This window comes from Pagrus pagrus, assembly GCF_965226575.1.
Source record: "Pagrus pagrus genome assembly, chromosome: 5".
Lineage (NCBI taxonomy): Eukaryota > Metazoa > Chordata > Actinopteri > Spariformes > Sparidae > Pagrus > Pagrus pagrus.
The window spans coordinates 21,531,303-21,552,442 of NC_140189.1; the positions used below are offsets into that span (position 1 = coordinate 21,531,303).

General features: G+C 42.4%; 1 protein-coding gene across 1 annotated transcript; it reads left to right on the plus strand.

Moving 5' to 3' along the window:
* Positions 1-1,402: 1,402 nt before the first annotated feature.
* On the plus strand, positions 1,403-20,784 carry atp10b (ATPase phospholipid transporting 10B; the record flags this gene model as incomplete). Its single annotated transcript, XM_084352340.1, has 21 exons — positions 1,403-1,812; positions 4,989-5,193; positions 5,483-5,568; positions 5,874-5,980; positions 7,203-7,334; positions 7,566-7,693; positions 7,822-8,074; positions 9,677-9,879; positions 10,917-11,084; positions 11,773-12,316; positions 12,437-12,537; positions 12,626-12,752; positions 12,866-13,050; positions 16,148-16,415; positions 16,503-16,579; positions 16,663-16,788; positions 16,870-17,070; positions 17,180-17,260; positions 17,386-17,490; positions 18,269-18,456; positions 19,890-20,784. The coding sequence occupies 21 exons, from the start codon at positions 1,403-1,405 to the stop codon at positions 20,173-20,175; spliced, it is 3,981 nt and encodes a 1,326-aa protein (XP_084208466.1). The 3' UTR covers positions 20,176-20,784.
* Between the last annotated feature and the right edge of the window lie 356 nt (positions 20,785-21,140).

Consider the following 21,140-nt stretch of genomic DNA (forward strand, 5'->3'; position numbering starts at 1 on the left):
CACTTCCTGATTGATCAGCAACTAAAAAGACGATAGACCGTGGGGATCAAGCATTCAACCACTTCCAAGCTGACATTACCGGTAGATTACATCCAGTGTGTTTCATTTCTAGCCGGAAATAACGTGTCCAAGATGTGCTTTGTTATTTTAGAGCTAATTTAAGCCCTTGCTATCTGTTGAGTAGTTTTTATCTAACATAGGTAATGTTTGCTTGGAAGTAGCTGAATGATAATGCTAAGCTGATGGGTTGTTTTGTCAGTTGCTGATCAATCTGGAAGCAGTGAAACGAAAACAAAACGAGAGCCGTAAATTATTTCTAAAAATATCAACTCACATCTTTGACACATTTATTTAAAGCTGGAAGTGAAACACACTGGATGCAACCAACGCTAATGTTAGCTACGAAACGGTTGAATGCCAATTTTAGCTGACAGGTTATCAGATATGTTGTTTTCCCTTTTACAATTTGGCCCCATGTCTCTCCAGATTTTCACTATCTATTATCTTTTCAGTTGCTGATCAATTGAGAAGCGGTCAATTTGTCAGACTTGAAAACCTGGAACACAGCAGCATAACATTGTCCCAGCATTCGATCTTTTGACATCAAAAATGGCCGCCATGCGAATATGGTGCACCGATAAAGAAGTTTTATTATGAACAACAAAGAGCTCCCCAGTGTCTTTACACATCGTGGTCTGTATTCTCCATCTGTATAATCCTTGAATGGGGTGTGTAAGTTCCCTCTGCTGTGTTCATTCACACTCTGCAGACTCTTCGTATATGTTTGCCCCGAGCAGTCGTTGGGAGCTGCTCGGCGTTGTGTTGTCAGTTCAAATCTTTTTATGACCCACTGCACCAATTTTCTGCTTTGCAACTATTAGCTTGTCAGCTCATTTGAGAGCTTTGTCTTCTAAGTAGCGTTGTTTATTTGTACTCCTGTCTTCTTTTCAGCATTTATTTGTAGTCTTCATTTGATTTTCAAGGACAACATCAAAGTGTGAAGTGTAACAGTGAAGACGACTAAATTAAGCACCGGTTAAAAGAGATGAAAACATGCTGCTGGTTTAATGATTCCCCTAAAATCAGATTATTGAAAATTAAAATCAGCTGAATCACTGCAGCACTGACAGCTTCCCAACCCTCTTTGAGACTTGAATGCTGACAATGAGACTGAAAGGAATGAAAACACACCTGTCAATGCAAGGGGCGGGCTCAGAGGAGGACTCAGAGGAGGTGTGCTGTCACTTGTTTTAACCTGACATTAGGCCCCACACACACTCCCAGAGAGTCATTCAAAGACAGGATGGGCCCGAGGAGAGTCTCTTTAACTCATAGGAGCTGTAAGTGTTGAGAGGGAAGGAAAAGTTGGTGAGAAGAAGGAGAGAAAGCCAGCAGAGCAGTCATGACGTGGATGAGCCCTCTTGCTCTGCTGAGGGATGCTCTGAGAGGTCAGAGGGCGCGGGAGAAAGAGCTCCGCAAGTTGGTGTCCAACCTGCCTTACGAGGGCCTGGAGAAGAGGAAGCAGCCCAACCGCTACTTCCCCGGCAACGGCATCAAGACCACCAAGTACACCCTCCTCCTCTTCATCCCCATGAACCTCTTTGAGCAGTTTCACCGCCTGGCCAACATCTACTTTGTGGGCCTGGCTATTCTGAACTTTGTCCCCGCTGTGAACGCCTTCCAGCCCGAGGTAGCTCTGATCCCCATCTGTATCATCCTGGCACTGACCGCCCTGAAGGACGCCTGGGAGGACTTCAGGAGGTACCAGTCGGACAGGAAGCTCAACAACACGCCGTGTCTCGTCTACAGCAGGTAAATGACTCAAAGACAATCATGCTCTGAACATGCTGCCGTGTTGTTCATGCGTGATGTGGCAAGTGGAAACACTAACAGCGCAGCCACATCTGTTTTCATCATTCTTATCATCCTGCTCGTGTGCTGTGTGTGTGTGTGTGTGTGTGTGTGTGTGACTGCAGTGTGTGTTGTACCTCCTCTGCGTTTCAGCACCCTGTGAGAATTTTTGACTTAGAAATAGAAAACGTGTGGGAGCTTATTCCTTTTTTGAAGAGCCTCACAACAATATCTCTCACCATCACATTGTGCACATTTGATGAAATCCTCATCTGGCTGTTGCGTCAGCAAAGACAGTAAGGTTAGCGGCTATCTATTTTTAAATTACTCATGAAATATGAATAATTCACAAACGAGGACAAACACTGTCATATTCAACCCTTTTCGCTGCTGTGATTGAGGGAGGAGGAGGAGGTATGAGGGATCTCCGATGATGAATCCTCACAGATTCAACCTCTGGAAGGGTTTATCTTTTATCAGCAGTTGCAGCCTCAGCTGGAAAAAAAGCCCGCCTTGTGTGTGTGTGTGTGTTTGTATTTGTGTGTGTAAGGTCCAGGTGGCCCGAGTGCAGACTCCAGACGCAGCATTTCAGACACTTCGGAGAACACACCAGTCCCTCTGGGCCTGTTAGTGGACACTGGTCGCCTCTGCCTCGCGCAGTCAGATAAACAGCAGTTGAATCATGGCGGGCGGGCTCTCGTGGGTCTCTCATGGCGAGCTGGGTGGGGATGCTGAAGCTCCATTTTGGGCTTGTAAAGATTAGAACAACATCGATTAGCCGGGATTTCTTTGAAGTATACAAATGTTTCCAGAAGAAGCCTGAGAATAAATTGTAGGCCTCCACACACTTCCCCTTCTTCACTCGTGCATGTAAAGGCCCACGTGGAGTGCAGTCAAATGAGAGGGATTTAACTTTAATTCATGAGACCTTTACAGACGCACATCTTTGTTTCACAACACCCTTCACCCGCATGTTATTCTCACAGAGGTGTGAAGTGTGTGTGTCTTCTCTATCTCCTCTCAATCTACCTGCACTCGAACGTACCGACACAGGACAGCTGTTAACCATGAAGATTGAACGAATAATGATTTAAGGAATGCCAAACTCATGTAATTGTATTGTCAGACATGTCTATTTTTATTGTTGTTGTTGTAAAAACCAGTCACCACACCTCAGAGGCTGCTCCTGTCAGTTGTTTATTTCTTTCACATGTAAGAATGTGACGTCGAACACACCTTTCGTCAAACCAAACGGGTTATCTTAAGCGTCACTTTAGCTCTGAAGAATAGTTTTCTCTGTTATTTATGACAAAGACACATGAGCTGGTAAAATATTACAACAGCAACATGATTTTCCTTTTATCGGTTCAAGCATCAGAAGTGTGTTCAACGTTGATGATGAGACAAAAATGTGCAAGACCTGGGATCATTAAGTCAAAAGATAATCGAGAGGATTGATACCACTTTCATACCTGTCTGTTAAATATGAGGCTACAGCCAGCAGTCAATAAACTAAGCCTAGCATAAAGACCGGTAGCAAGCAGGTAATGCTCGCCCAGTTCGTCCAAGGGCAAAAAAAATCCAAGAAGCAGGAATAAGACCACCACATAACCTCATGAAAATATGTTTTTTTGTTGTTTTTGGTCAGGATTAAAGGACAATTTTAGTTTAAAACATTCAGAAATGAGCACATCATCAGTTGACTGTGAAAAAAACACATGTGAAGACGTTATGTCCAAGTCATCTATGTATTGTGTTGAAGAGATGTCTACAGAAGTTAGCATGCTAACCAGCTAGCACGTCCCGTTGTCTTATACCACTTCATATCTGCAAGAGGGGATATACCCATAGCCACCCATAGTTTCAGCTGGCAGATGTGTGCTAGCTCTTACCGAAACAAATGAAAATAAACTCACAAAACGTCAAGAAATGAAAAAGTCTTACTTCTATCTAACAGAAAGGTCCATGTTGCTTCTCTCCCGCTGTACCCCCCTCCTGTAGCTGTTTGCCATGTCTCGTTGTCCCCGAAATTATAGTCCATAGTCCCGGTCCAGACAAACGTCACGGCCACTGGCTCCACGGCTAGCCGAGTCATGAGCTAACGGTCGCTAACTACAACCAAGGATAGCGAGCAAAGAGCAGCAGTTGTCGGTTACTCTGGGGATATGATGCCCATAATTCATATTCTACAAATTACACTTACAATATTAATCAATATTAAGAGCTTTAGAGGGGCTAGTAGTTGGATTTTGTTACCCTGTGACAGAGCCAGGCTCGCTGTTTCCCCGTCTCCGGTCTTAGCTTAGTGCTAAGCTTAATATTGGCTTAATATTCCTATTTATTTCAGATGCAAATGAGCACTAATGTTAAACTTTTCTTTTAAAACATTTTAGAATCACTGACATATTTTTAAAAACCTTTTGATCAAGTCCGATGATGAAATGTATTCAATGTAACGTGAGAGCACATAACACACCTTTGAGAAATGAACCTCCCATAACTGGAAACTGTTAATTGCACTGCCTGACATACAGAATGTGCACATGCACGCTTTCCTATCAGGACAGAATATTTGTACAACCTGGTGAGTGCAATCTAAACACAACATCCTAAAAATACCCGATCCCCCCCTCCTGGCTTTGTTTGGGCAGAGGTGTGGTGTTATGTGGCAGCCACCCGATCAGGTCCTACATGCAGGGCAGCATACCTGCAGCTCTCCGTCACCGGTGGTTAGTTAGCCTGACGTGCAGGTTCAAATCATAAGTATGTGGCTCACTGGGAACAGCCTCAGCAGCTCGTACAGCGTGTCTTCCTCTGATCGTCTCCTCTGAAAGTTTCCTTATTCCAAAACACACAAAAAACATCTGGGCCGCTCTCCAAAAACAACAGCATTGATTTTTTTATTTGGCTGTGTTGTTTATTCCCTAACTTAAGTAGCTGCTGTGATTTTTTTTTATCCATAAGCAGTGAGTCAATATTTCATTTGATTGCATCAACATAGACAAAATACGCCCACTATACCAATATTGCAGCTAATAAATGAGACATAAATCAATATAAGAGCCGCCCAGGGACGTGCGTCTCTTTATAAAAATAATCTGTAATGACTGCAGTTGTCTGATGCGTCTGATTTCCAGGAAAGAGAAGCAGTTTATGGAGAGGCGTTGGAAGGATGTGCGAGTGGGAGATTTTGTCAAGGTGTTTTGCAATGAGATCGTCCCTGCAGACCTCCTGCTCCTGCACACGTCGGACCCCAACGGTGTGTGTCACATAGAGACGGCCAACCTTGACGGAGAGACCAACCTGAAGCAGAGGAGGGTGATGTCTGGCCTCTGCATCTCAGTGAGGATTAGCTGCTGCTACTTCTTTCAACATCCTTGTCACTAACACTGAACATCAAAAGAACCACTGGCATCTCCTGACATAACTTGCTGTGGTGAACATGTAATTATCATGTGTTAAAGTCAGTGATGACAGACAGAAAACATATACCTGTTGGATTGCATACCTTATGCGTCTTTTTGGATCACTGTTCTCTTTTGTGAGTGTCAGTCTGGATGTTCAGGTTAAGTGTCATTTAAAAACTTTCCATTCACGCTGTCGTGACATTAAACCTCTCCCCATTTCCCAGGATCCTGAATTTAAACCTGAAAGCTTCGACAGCTTTGTGGTGTGCGAGAGACCCAACAACAATCTGAATCATTTCAAGTGTTATGCGTGAGTATCAAATACACAGATCACATGGATTCCCCAAACAGTTTCTTTGGGCTTTCAGAGCAGCCGAGCAAAACTAATTTCAACCCACTCGCTGCACTTTCCGATGCCACCAGAGCCATTATTGGGGCTGTAATAGACTATCATCGATTTCCTCAAGGCACCACAGCTCTTACAGCTGGCCTACCCATGCTGTCCAGCGAAGGCTGTAAAGCGGGAGAATTGCTAATGGGGAATATATAAGCAGTAATGAATATCTAACAAGACCTGACAGTACAAAGGAGGTTTCTCACTTTCTCTTGCTGCAGAGAGAAACCTGATCAGGAGAAGGTGGGCGCTGGGATCGAGAGTCTGCTGCTGCGAGGCTGCACAGTGAGAAACACGGACCACGCTGTTGGTTTTGTGGTGTACGCAGGTATATCCTCCATTTGCTCAGCTGCTTCACTGCTTTGACCTTGAGTTTTTGGTTATTTTGTTGTCCAGGGCCATAGCTGGGATTTTAAAAAACTGAGCTCAATTTAAAATAAAAATGTTAATATATTATAAAGAAATTCTGTTATACTTTCTGGACATTTTGTCTCCCTTCTTTATAGCTGCTGCCAGGTATATACGTAACTATGGTGCAAAACACTAAATTCCTTTCAATTTAATGTGATTTTTATGAAGTTTAGTCAAACAATGCTGAGAGTGAACAGCTTTGTTTGCAGTTTGGTGAGCTGAACGTTTAGTAGGTATAATGTTTACCATGGTCTCAGTTAAAAAGTGTCATAGCATGCTAACATTTGCCAATTAGCATTAAACAGAAACTACAGCTGAGGCTGTATGTCTTTAGTTTTATTTAAGATCTCATATTAGGCTCATTTTCAGGTTCACACGTTTATTCTTGGTGTCTGCTAGAAAACGTTTACAAGCTTTAATGTTCTTCACTTTTCTCATACTGTGCATTAAAGCAGCACCTCTCTTCATCCTCTGTCTGAACCCTCACTTAAAAAGTGATCCTGTCTCTTTAAGGCCAGCCCTCCTGAAAAGCCCTTTAATTGGTCAGCTCTCACAGGCCTGAGTAGGCATCACACACTGTGTTTCTGCATCAGCTCTGCCGGTGTTTTAGCGAGCGCGACCATGTTGGGAGACGTGACTGTGCAGTTGCGACATTACAACCTTATGGAAGTCCTCACGGCTCATTTAAAGGCACAGTTTACGAGCTGTGTGCATTTCTCCATGGATTGAGAGTTTGAGACTTCAAAAAAGATTAAATGTCACTTTCTACAATATGGCTCCTTTAAGGATTCAGTCATAAACCACGTAGCACTGGACAACTTATAATTTTGATCTGGTGCTATATGAAAAGTGAAGGGATCACCAAGGTTATTACAATGATACATCATCTGTGAACCAAGCAGAGATATTTCACAGGATAATTGAAAAGTTTGACCTGCTGGAAAATTAAACCAGCGACTCTCCCGAATAAAAAAAAACAGAGGACATAACCTCAGTGTCCTTACCAGTAGCTGCAGCCCTGTCTTTGTCCTTGTGTTAACTGAGGGGCGTGTTTTACGATCTAGTAATCAACTTCCCTCGTTGACCATATGGAGCGTCTGTTGGTAACTGAATCAACACATTCTCCTCAAATCATTAAGGTCATGAAACCAAGTCCATGCTCAACATCAACGGGCCAAGATACAAGCGCAGCAAACTAGAGCGGAAGCTGAACATAGACGTCATCTTCTGCGTCATTCTCCTCTTCGCCATGTGTCTCGTCGGATCACTAGGTCAGTGATGAATTACATAACTTAACCATGAAATCACTAGGACTGGCTCATGATTAATGCTTTTACATTTATGGGGCGACGTTTAATTTCCAATATTAAAAAAAAAACTCTCACTTTGGCCACAGGCCCAAACACATAGAGGGAGGAGACAGGGGAAGGTGTGGTGCCAAAAATAGCTTCTTCCCCGCATGACACTCGGTGTGATTAATTCACCTGTCCTCACACATGCAGGTCACTTCTTATGGCTGCAGAAGCTACCCGGTGTGCCCCCTTACCTGGTCCCCGACAGCAACGGTCACCTGGACAGTCCCGGTCTGTCTAGCTTCTACATGTTCTTCACCATGATCATCCTGCTGCAGGTGGAGGAGACTGACCGTGGGGAGTTTTTAGAGTCTTTATGATCTCTTAAAATCATCAAACTATCATCTCATCTTTCATTTTCTTCTGTCTCGCTCCGTCCTGTCTCTCCATCCCCCTCCCCCTCCAGGTCCTGATTCCCATCTCCCTCTACGTGTCCATAGAGTTGGTGAAGATTGGTCAGATCTTCTTCATCGCTAATGACATCGATCTGTACGACGAGGAGACAGACAGCCGCGTGCAGTGTAAGGCCCTGAACATCACAGAGGACCTGGGACAGATTGAGTACATCTTCTCCGACAAGACTGGCACCCTCACTGAGAACAAGATGGTGTTTCGCAGATGCTCCATCATGGGCACCGAGTACGCACACAAAGAGAACGGTAATCCTTTACGCTGTGCAATCTTATTTAAACAAAATGAGCTGATGCAGCACTCTTTCACTTCTTTTCATTGTAGGTCCCCATGTATTTATATATACACGCACATAAAGCCAGCTCCAGTTGCAGTTTTGATCTTGGACTAATGTCTCTTTGATAGTTTAAAACTTCAAATTCAAAGAGTCCTTCCATAAAAGAAAAGTTCTGGATAAACCAACAGGTCCAAATATCCACTTGTGCAAAACTTCAGTTCATCAAGATAACACTGATATATACTAGTATTAGCTGGAAGCATGTTATTGTTACTTCAGGTTTCACACTGGACACGAACAGCGGTCTCCTGAATGAAAGACTTGTGCTCGATTAACCCAACCGTCCCTATTCAGACTTTTCACTCTATATACTATATCCTCACTTCTACCTCTGCAGCTGTAGCAAATCTTTCAATATGAAAGTGTAAATGGTTTTTAATAAGTTGCTTTCATTTTTCAACATTGTTTTTCTCCTGAGGACAAGACGTGGCGTTAGCATGTGGCATGCTAATCTTAGATTTAGCTCAAACTAAAGCTAATAACTAATGCTATCCCCTGGCCAAACTATAGCTTGTACTTTTTTGTTGTTCTTGTAGCAGCAGAGTGTAAGAATAACCGTCTCATCTGTCCGACAGTTTAGTTTTGCGTTGGTTTTAGTTCACATAATATGTTTTGATTGTTTGTCACCTGCTCAGCTGGAATGCATTTCCTGGTTGGCGCTGTCTGTGAAACTTGATTTACCGTTAACTGTGTCATGATGAGACGTGATATCAAACGATGTTGATCTGCTTTGAACATGTGAATGTGCGCCTAGATTCCTCTCTATATTGAAATAGTTTGATCAGACAGACTGCACGTTAAGGCAAGACGCTTCATGTAAGACACTACAGCAGTAATAGGGACGTTTCTAACTAACAGATATCACCATGAGCTTCCCAAGTTCCTTACTTACATTAAAAAGGGCATATTACATGACATGACCTGCCCTACTCTGCCTCTGATTGGCTACATCCTGCCCCTTCAGTAATGTGCATGTGCAACTCTCACCAAAGACTAAACAGAGGCGAGATGTCTCACTCTGTAGCTAAAACGACGCGTTCAAGACGCAGTGTGTAAAGGGGTGATGCAGCAATGAACCGTATGAGTCTTTTTTGAAAATTAAAGTATGTAAACCTATTCTACGAGTACCCCCAAATAAAAGGATGAACCTGAAAATTAGCATAATATGACCTCTTTAAGACATTTATTTCTACATATGCAAATTTGGCCTTTCCTAATTTAAATATGTGATAATTTATATACATTTCCATTTGCTGTACTGTCTGATTATTTTAAGGATCTGTTTACCTTGAAGTTGAGTTCCCTTTTATTTAATTCTACCCAGGGTTCATTTATTTTGGCTCTCTGAAGGGTGTTTCCTTCTACCTGGGTCAGGCTGGTACCAGGTCTATAAAGTCATTTGACTCAAATGTGGTGAACAGCTCCACATCTGAACATGACTTAACCTGACATATAGTACATATAATAGTACATACAGTACTGTAAGTATCCACACATATTTTGGTATTTGCAGCTGTCCGCCTCGCTGTGCTCAAAGAACCAGAAGAGTCGGAAGAGGACGTCATCTTCAACCAGCAGCCACGACCCCCAAAGACTGGATGGTCGCTGGATACTGAGGACACCAACCCAGAGGAGACACAACATCACCATGGCAGCCGACGCAAGAGCAAGGTCGCAGGAAATGCCCAGAGCGATGTGGCCTTCAGCAGTCCGCTGGTAAGATGATCGCTCAGTCAGGAAGAAAAGGCAGACATTTAATTCAGAGTGGGGCGGGCTTGTCTGCTTGACTTGATATTATAATGCAGTAAACACAGGGTCACAGGGAGCCACCACGGGGAAAACAGTCACCAGCATTTCACATGTTGCTCATGCAAGGAGGGGAAGTCAGGTAGCTCACGGAAGGGCACCTGGAGGGGTCCACATATTAGACTCTTGATTAACAAGAAGTACGAGTGTCCTTGCAGTAATAATCATGAGTCAGCAGCACATAATCAAACATGACATCAAACAATTTCCCCTTGGGATAATAAAGTCTAAGCCTACACCTAATCTGCATAGAGTCGTACACATGTGAACTTTTAACCTATGACCAGATTCAGAAAAAGGACAAGCTTTCCTAAATATGTTGCATGCTTACATAAACACTCGAAAGACCTCAGACTGACATTTGTTCCCCGTAATCTCACCAATCCTTGTGTCCAAAGGCCTCATGGTCCAGCTCCCTGCTGCAGATGGCCGAGCTGCTAGGTGTCAGTGATGAGCACATTGATTTTGGCTCAAAGTCGCCCCTGTGTCTGTGACCAGACATATGGTCATGCTGGGCACCCCTTGGCACAGCCCGCGGATGTCTTATAAACTATAAACGTGCACTATAGATTAGTCACCGTCGTCTTGGTATACAGTAGCTCTGTGTCTATTTTTGTCCACGGGGCAAAGATGCAGGCTGAGACAGAAAAAATCTTGTGTTGATTCCAGCGAGGCAGCCCAGAGCCCATCTTTGGCCTTCCTCACGCTGTGTCGCGAAGAGAGCAGAATATTTATATGAATGAAAACTTCCTCCCTTCCTTCCTCCTGCACTTCCTGTAATCTTTCCTCGTACGTAGGCAAAGAAAACAGGACGAAAAGGTGAAAAGCTAAAAACTTTTTTTCTCCAATCCTGTGAATTCAAATCGGTGAAAGCTGAGTGTAAGCAAGAACCAGTTTATCAACACGAGCTTTTAATTAAAAAACTGATTAACTTTTTACTCCAACAGGAAACTGAGGTGATTCCAGACAGGAAGCTGCTTCAGCAGATTAGCAGGGCAGAGAGCAGCGGCGGCAGAAGCGGCAGCCGGGAGATGGATCCTTACCTGGAGTTTTTTCTGGCTCTCGCCATTTGCAACACGGTGGTGGTTTCCATGGCAACAGCTGAGAGACGGAGGGTGAGTGCTCCGTTTACTGCGACTGTGGATGGGAAGTAGAGATGGAGGGAAGAGTCAGGAGAGGAAAGACGAATGCAGGATTTGTTCTCTCGAAACTCCCCGTATGCAAAGCTTTCGTCTAGAAAATGAATCCACTGGTTCCCTTCTTCTTCTATTATTTTCATAGATGTGCAGACCTGGTGTCTGTCGGCTGCACTACTGCAGTGAAATCTCCATAATTTAATCAGTAACACGCAACAACAAAGTTCAAATTCTTCCTATTAACCTCAAAGATTTAGTTTAATTGTGAAAGTTTGCTTGAATTGTTCAGCTTCATGTTTCTGTTCCTTCATCAGTGGTCAGTGCTAATTTTCTTTCATCTGTAAAGCCCCAGTTGTAAAGATTCTGAGTCCTCACTAAATTAGCCACATAGTAAAGGGAGATTTGCAGGGGCAGTCAGGGTTGCCTTTATTAATTTTAGTACTGGCTGCTCTTGACTGTGCTCGTCTGAGGTCTGACAGATGGGAGAAATCTGTGGGTTTTCCCCTGAGTTTGTAATTAAAGGCAAAAGCTCAAACAGAGTGGAAATGGATGACAAGGTTTTGGGAGTTTTTTTTGTGTTGTCACCATATGGGTGTTTGGGCAAAATGTCAATATAAAACTACTATGTGACAAACAAGTTTCCTTTGTTTCATTTTCATTTTTTCAGACGAGTGTGTTTTCACGCTCCCATCAGACAAGTAACCCACCGGATACTTTGCCCAACCTGGCGAAAATGTCTGGCTCTCTTCGTCTTTTTTTCACCTCCTGGCAGCGCAAGCCCAAAAGAAACCGCACCATCTCAGAGGACTCGGTCATAGAGGAGGACCATTTTAACCCTCCTGTAAAAACTGAGGGGCCTGGAGCCATCAGCGGGCTCAAAACATGCTCGCTGTATGCTCCATCCCAGGATGGCAAGCCTGCGACAACCTCAGGTAATGTGAGCTACGAGGCAGAGAGTCCAGACGAGGCAGCCCTGGTGTACGCAGCCAAGGCATATGGCTTCACTTTGCTGGGCCGAACCCCTGACAGCGTGACGGTCAGGCTCCCGTCTGGGAAGGAACTGGTGTTTGAAGTGCTGGACACCTTGACCTTTGACTCTGTCAGGAAGAGGATGTCTATTTTGGTGAGACACCCAATCACCAAAGAGTATGTGCTGTACAGTAAAGGTGCCGACTACGCCATCATGGAGCTGCTTGGCACACCGTACGCAGGTATGTGCAGGGGAAAGCACATTCATACACATTTATTCGATTATTTATATGTATTAGTCAATGCTGCATCATTTCATAACTGAAAATAAACAATATGAATATATCAAATATTATTTTCAGAACATCTCCGTGGGAAACAGAAGAGTATAGCAGCAGACACTCAGCATCACCTCGACTGCTATGCTAAAGACGGGCTGCGTACACTTTGCTTTACAAAGAAGGTGCATAATCACATATATTAATATTTACCTTTATCCTTTTCTTATAATAGATGAGCTCCGTTTCATCTTTTGACTGCTTGTGCTGCAGGTTGTGAGTGAAAAGGAATATGAAAGTTGGTCAGTGAACAGACAGAGAGCTCTGGCTGCTATAGAGAACAGAGAGGAGCTCACTATGGACACTGCTGTGCAGCTGGAGACAAACCTGTCCCTGCTAGGTAACATACATCAGCCCAACACTCATCATTCATAATAAACACTTGAAAAACATACTGTATGATAAACTCTGCGTGTGAATCCTGCCTGACTTTGGATTTGTGTCGTGCTGCAGGGGCGACGGGCATTGAGGACCGTCTGCAGGAGGGTGTCCCAGACACCATCGTGGCACTGCGGGAGGCAGGGATCCAGGTGTGGGTGCTGACCGGTGACAAGCTGGAGACAGCTGTCAACATCGGATATGCCTGCAGGCTACTGGAAGAGGAAGACCTGGTGATTAACATGAGCTGCAAAAACAAGGTGAGGAGGCCACTGTCTGTCGCACTGAAGGTTGGCTGCTTGACTCAGAGATGCTTTTCTTTACTGCTTATGTGAGATGATAAATAGTGATGCGTCTATGATTAATTTCTTAGACCCCCTCAATTAGCATTTGTTCACTAAATCAAACGTGAAATGAAAATGTTGATGTAGTAAAGCTGCAGTATGTAAGAATCTTAGTTGAAAACATTCAAATATGAACTAAACTTGCCCAAACAGTTTGAAGACGACAGTTTTGACATCATGACATCTAAGGATTGTGTTAGCTGTCTACTGAAGTTAGCATGCTAACCAGTTAGCTCCAGCCCAGCTCCTTGGTCAGTGGCGTAAACACAAACCCTCCCCAGGTGCTCCGAGCTTCCAGTCCAGACTGCTAGCTGCACAGCTTACTAGCCAAGGGCAACTACAGTTAGCAGCAGTTAGCAGTTATGTATTATGCTGCACTGTAGTTGTTTTGATAAATGAAATTGACAGATGGCCAATTCTTACATTTTGCACCTTTAAAGTGACATTTTAGAAAGTAATTTTAGATGAGCTGATTTATGTCACTGTCATGTCTGTATGGTAAAAATGCAGCTGGAGCCAGCAGCCAGTTAGATTCGGTTAGCATAATGACTGGAAACTGGAGGAAACAGCTAAACTGGCATCGTCCAAAGGTAACAGAACCAGTCAGGCAGCAAGAAAATACATTAAGTTATCTGTTCAAACCCCTGATTACGTATTGGTATTTTGACTGAACAAACATGATACAATTAATTAATGAGCTTTACGGTTGTGTTTGTGGGTGAATTTTGTTATTTAGACAGAGCCAAGCTAGCTGTATCCGTGTGTCTTTATGCTAAGCTACACTAACTGGCTGTTTGTGGTATCTTTATATTTACCATATACACATGGGAATGGTATTAATTTTCTTAACTGTCTCTTAGTAATTAAGAATATTTCTCAAAATGATCTAGTAGTAAGTCTTTTTTTTAAAGGTGCAATATGTCAAAATTGGTCACCTGTCATATTCATACTCAAAACAAATGGGGGGCAGCATATCACCAGAGTAAACGCTAACTGATGCTAGCGGTATTTGGCCTTAGCAAGTTCACTCTGTTAGCCATGCAGCTAGCGGTTCAGACTTGGGCCTCTGGGACCAGGGGATAGATTTTTAAAAACAATACAAAAAGTTGAATAACTGAGTATTTACAAATGAAGAAGGTGAAAGAAGTTTTCAAAGAATGGATCAAAAAGTAAAATTAGTAAAGACCTGAGGATTTGAAGCCAACAAGCAAAGGGCCAAATTGAACATTGCCCTTTTAAAACAGATTAAGTGCAATTTATATTTCACATATCACATACAGCTTGTTTCAGAGAGCAGCATTGAGGTTTTTTTTTTAAGCTCATTCAAGATAAGGTTATAAGTGTTTTTTTCCAAGCAGTAGGTTCAGTGCAGGGTTCATGCTTTCTCTCTGTGAGCTTGTCTCCCTACAATTTAGTTGGCCAAACCTTTTTGACCACTCTTATATTTTAACTAAAGGTCAGACCTTCACATTTTCATCTGATAAGGTGTCATGTGTGGGCCCTGTTTCTCTGAGGTCATTAAAGTTCTGGTATCACAGGAATGAGCCCTTCATAACAGCCTGGCCATGTCTAATCATCCCCGGCCTCAAATAGACCAAAATTACCAGTCAGCTCGAAAGGACACACGGGGAGCTTTCTGGAACAAAGGACTGCCGCGCTGCTCTCAGACGGGACTCGTCGCTGATGATGAATGGAGAGAGATAGCCCCAATACAATATCTACTGCTTTCATATCTAATTACCAGTCTAATATTCAACCCTCAGAGGAAATACCCCTTCGCTCATGATCCAGAGTGGAGGCGTATTTGTAATGAGCTATTTTTACCAGTGTAACTCGATGACCACCTGAGGGATGCATTCCCACAGTCATCACCCCACCACACCTAATGAAATTTAGCCCGCATTAGATAGATGATAACAGGATGTGACCCAATTTTTTTTTTTGGTTTTTTTTTGTTATCATGCCAGTTTTCCTTTTGGCTAAGAGGCTGGAGTTATTTACCCACAACAATGACGAGTCTGATGGGACAAGAGCCTCGTAATTGCTATAGTCAGGCATCATGAACATGACTCAACAGCAGAGTAGTATTTCTTTTACCAGCACATATCTAACAACCCTTTTACATTTGAGATGCTGAAACTAGCATATGTTTGGTACTTTTGATTGAAACAATGACTTAAAATATTATTCAGCTGTACTTTAGACAACGGTAACGGTATTTAAGTATTCACATCCTTTACTTAAATCAAACAACATGTTAACTTTGCTTTGAGTTGGTCAGTATTTGCTTTAAAAGTGTCATAGTGTGGCTTTAAACTGGCAACAAGTCTTTGTTTGTTTTTCTGCTTTTATGCATCATTATGAAGAAAATGTTGATTGCACAATGTAATACCTATAGAACGATGACATCATCAGTCTTTAGTTTGGTTCGCTATAAACCTCTCATCCACTGTGCTAGTTTGTCTGCCACTGGGTGCAACTTTTCCCAGATAAATGAAGTCAGGCTGGCAGCCTGGCACCATTTCTGTCTGCTTTCACATCTCCATTATTGACTTAATGAATGAATAATGTCACAGTTGCTGCTCTGAGGAAGTAAAGCGATCCAGTTGTCTTTATGACATCTGCGTCAACTGTAATACCACTTGGACCACCCAAGTACTAATACTCCCCTACAAATAAAAGTCCTGCATTCAAAACCTCACTTAAGTTAAAGTATGTTTATATTATCATCAAAATGTACTTGAAGTAAGAAAGTAACAATACTTATTTTGCAGTAAAATGTTCTCTGTTCTTGTTTTCCAATTATATATGATGTTTTGGATTAATATTACGGCTGCATTTATACATATGTTGCATTTTATTGCTGTAGATTCAAGATTGAGCTAATTGAAACTACTTTATATACTGTTGGTAAATGTAAATGTACATCATTATATTCCACCACTGACTTTAGGAAGCTTTATAAAAACAATTAGCAAAATGTAATCAGCTAAATAATCGCGTTGTTCTCCAGCTTGCATGCACGTCCATCTTGGACTGCGCACTGGAAGAGGTGAGGAGGTACAGGGACGACCCTCGGAACGTGGACACGACCCAAGACATCTCTCTGGTGATTGACGGACGCACTCTGACCATGGCCCTGTCATCAGACCTGCAGGAGCGCTTCGTGGACCTGGCGAAGCACTGCCGCACTGTGCTCTGCTGCAGAGTCACACCTTTACAGAAGAGCAGGGTGGTGAAGGTGGTCAGGGAGAAACTCAAGGTCATGACTCTGGCTGTTGGTAAGGAACTTTTATCAAGGTATTCATGTAATTCCAGAAAAGTCATCTGTAAGTGTTGTTAAACTTCTGTTCACGCTGTGTCTTCAGGTGATGGTGCAAATGATGTCAACATGATCCAAGCAGCTGATATCGGCATCGGGATATCGGGTCAGGAGGGCATGCAGGTCTGAACTAAGCTCTAAAACTTCAAAAATGGTTGTTGTTTCTTCTTCTACTCTCACTGTCTAAAACTCTTTGTCGTCTGCAGGCGGTCATGGCAAGCGATTTTGCCGTATCTCGCTTCAAGCACCTGAAAAAACTGCTCCTGGTTCACGGACACTGGTGCTACACTCGACTGGCCAACATGATCATTTACTTCTTCTATAAGAACGTGGTGAGTGTCGTAGCTGCTGTCTGAATTGACACGGCGCCTGGATTTCTTGTCTAATCATCGAGAGTTTCACGTGTCTCCCAGGCCTACGTCAACCTGCTGTTCTGGTATCAGTTCTTCTGTGGCTTCTCTGGCACCGCCATGATCGACTACTGGCTGATGATCTTCTTCAACCTCTTCTTCACCTCTGTGCCGCCCATCATGTTCGGGATCATGGACAAAGACGTTTCTGCAGAGATGCTGCTGGGTGTTCCTGAACTGTACAGGATGGGACAGGGTGCAGGGGTCAGTGATACTCCCAAACATTAAGGCAACACTTTTACAGCAGCTGCATGTTTGTAGAGTTTGCCTTTAATATATTTCTGTGTATTTAAACTTGTATGTGTTTGTTTAGGAGTACAAGTTTTCAACATTCTGGGTTTCCATGCTCGACGCCTTCTATCAGAGTCTGGTGTGCTTCTTTATTCCTTACATGGTAAGAGAAACGTTTTAATTCTTCGTCTTTGATGACACATAGTGCAAAGTTACATCTGTCAAGGTGCTTCCTCTGAGTTACCAGTTATTTTACTGGTTTATTAATGTCTGCCTTTTCTCCCCCAGGCGTACCACGATTCAGACATTGATGTTTTTACCTTTGGAACTCCTTTGAACACAATTTCTTTATTTACCATCCTGCTGCACCTGTCAATCGAGATCAAAGCCTGGGTGAGTGTTGGGCTGATGGATATCTATTTCTAGATATAATCACGGTGCACTTTCTGCGAGCCAAAACTCTCTCAGTTTCAGTCAGTTTTCTAGAAGAGGTAAGTGAGAAAACATTTTTGGGTAATCTTTTTTCTTTTTCTGATCTTAATTGTTTTCTCTCCTGTGTGTATGATGTAAGAACAGGTGAAAAGAGGGTTTTTTGCCAAGATATTTATTTCTGCAAATACCAAAAAACCACAATATGTTTATTTCAGATGTTATTGATTAAGACATTTTTAAAACAAGTTTTAATGTATAAAAAAATAGAGATTAGACATGTACAAAAGGTCATAACCAGAAACTACCAAGGCACATTGAGACATTTTTATGCCTCTGCACTGTGGCAAGAACACAAACATTTATATATAGCACAACCCCATCGTTGTGCCCAAATACCTATATGTATTGAGTGTAAGTTAAAACACTGCAAGTTGAAATACCCTAACCCTGTGTATTACAATAACAAACGTTTATAAAAAGGATCCTGACAAAACATTTCTTTTCACCTGTTCTCCAGTTGTAAACAAAGCAGAAAAAAATAAAATTAGATCAGACTGAGCATATAGATCACCAGGATTTTGTTCTCACTTGCCTCTCAGGGCTTCAGTATCCATTTGAAATTATTACACCAAACACTCATCCACATCAAGAAACCGGTATATCAATGACATTTTTTGATCAGCGCGGTTGTTATCGATATACATGTATCTAAAGGCTGTTTTATGTATCCGTCATGCAGACAGTGGTGCACTGGGTGATCATTCTGGGCAGTGTGGCGATCTACTTCATTGTGACGCTCGCCTACAGCGGCGTCTGCATCACCTGTAACCCTCCGTCCAACCCGTACTGGATCCTTCAGAGCCAGATGGCCGACCCCATGTTCTACCTTATCTGCATCATCACCACTGTGGTGGCTCTGCTGCCCAGGTATCAACGCTGTTCTTCTCCCTGTCTGTCACTCTGCAGGGGGGGTAGTCATTTTATATGCCCTTGTCATTGTCACAGAGCAGCTTTTTTATTTACTTTATATCATTCTACTGCATGACTTCTCTACTGCATCGCTTGTAGCCTTTCCTCCCATTTCTCTCATTTTCTCCTGACTTTTATCTCCTGTATAAACAATGAAATCACTTATGACTATACTGTATGTAACAAGAGCTGCAACTAATTATTATTTTTTCTTGATTCATTTGTTATAATTCTTTTAAATAAAAAAAAAAAAAATGCCCAGAGCTGCAACTTTATCAGCTGCAACGTCACAATAAGGTACACTTTAATGCATTTAATTATTATAATCCAATAACATAATTCACATTATTCTGAAATAAGCAGGCTTGGGAAGTAACAGAGTAAATGGAACAGGATTACGTAATTAGAACACAAAAAAAGATAACTGTATTCTGGTGAAGTTACAGAAAAGGGAGCATGAGTGTCACACGCAGCGGATTACTAACAGGATTTCAATTTTAAAGTAAAGAATGACACTCGACAACACTTGATGACTCTAGTCTTGAGTGAAACCAATTATACAAGTGTATATTCTTACAAACACCACACTCGTTATTAAGATTAAATAAATGAATAAACGTGATTTTATTTATATTTATTTGTTTCTTTATTAGCATGTGTTTGACACTGAGGTAATCCACAAGTAACAGAAAGTAATCAAGTTACATTACTTTGATATTGTGATGCTTGGATTACGTTACTGACAAGGTAATTAGTAACTTTATTCGAATACATTTTTAAATTAACCTTCCCAACCCTGGACATTCTGCATAATGAGTACTTTTATTTGCTGTATATTAGTGATATTTCAATGCTAATACTTTTAAACTTTTACTTCAAAGTCACATTTTTAATGCATGACTTTTATTTGCAACAGAATAATTCTACTTTGTGATATTATTAGTTTTATTTAAGTAAAAGATCTGAGTACTTTGTCCACTTGTCCCATAGATAACCTGTGACGAAGGACCATTAGAAAACACTGTTAATTTTTTGGGTCACATGCCCAATAGGCCATAAACAACTATTGTAGTCCTCCTTCCACCTCTGTTTAAACCTAATCAACCTTAAAATCATATTATCTATGTTGACTGAATATGTATTTCAGTTGTGCAGATCATTAACTGTTATGTAATTGTAAGGTTGTTGTGATGCATAGACAGTCTGCTCTGATTTGTAATTAAATATTGTTAATTGTGAGGTTGAGGAACGACTGCACCACGGCTCGATCTTCCTCCCGGTTGCTGATGCGTCTGAAAGTGCTGATATTTAGAGGGAATGCTCTGATTTACATCAAAGGACCGCATATTTTTCACTGGCCTACTTTCTCACCACCACGCTCTCTCCCCCAGGTACATCTTTCACGTGCTGAGGAACTCTATCGCCCCCTCCCCGCTCGTGCAAGCCAGGCATCTGGACAAGCTGGACCCCTCCACGAGGAGCCAGTGGATCAAGGAGTGGAGGGGCTTCAGGGGCGGAGGGCAGGGCAAACGCTCCAGGCTGTCCACCCCGCCCTCTCCCACCCTGGAGACGCCTGTGGACATTTTCCCCCAGTCTCCCACCGCCTCTGACATCACGGGGGATGAATTGACGTTGAATGTGATCACTGAAAACTATCAGAGGCCTCTACACACATGAGAAACAGGGACTCATTTGCAACTTGAAGGATTATTTATTCTGAAAATGTAAAATATTCTGAACTGCCTCATGACAGGATATATCCCAGTATAGAGTCATATTTCATTTTTTGGAGGGAGGGGGTCTTACATAAACGCAATCAGGGAGACTTCCTCCCTGACTTGTGACAAATCATCGATTGGGATGATGAGTTCATTCTGTAATAAACTGCATGACAAAAAGCATGTAGGGCCTCTCCTCCTTACTCTCCTCATAACAAGCTGCCATAGTGAACACATAAGCCTGTTACTTTCCTGATGGGTTTTCAGAGCACAGTGGTAACCCAATTAGTCATGCCACCCACCCCTCCAAAACGTGGCACTTTTCCAGAACAAAATGCTTAGCTAGTTTAATATATTCCTCTCACCTAGATACCCTAAACAGTCACAATGCATCCTGTCACCGAGGCAAACACACGTGTGCGGTTTACAGATTTTCCTTTAAATGAAATTGTATGGGCTGGGCCTATGATGACTTTTGTCTGTTTTTTTGTATAACTGTAAAATATGCTGTGAAATAATGCATAAATACATGTCAAAACAATGCCAATTTGTTTCCCCTAAGTGTGTGTGTGTGTGTGTGTGTGTGTGCGCGCGAGTTAGCAAGCGAGCGAGCGCGTGTGAAAAATGTAAATCCAGAGGAATCGGAAGAAAAGGCTCCTGAGCTACAAAGTCTGATGCTTTTTTATGGAAATGGAGTGTGCACAAGCCGAATCCACTTGTAAAAACGGCTGAGTTATCATTGGCATACTTCATTCTACAGTAGCAGCTCTGCTTATATAAGGCCTCCACCGCCTCCAGTTAGACCACTGCTGCTCTCTAGTGTTATGACTGAAGAGCTGCACAAAGGTCAAATGGGACAAAGTCAGAAAACAGACATTAAGACAGCCTAGATGAGTCTTGATTGTATGATAGTTGGAAGAATGT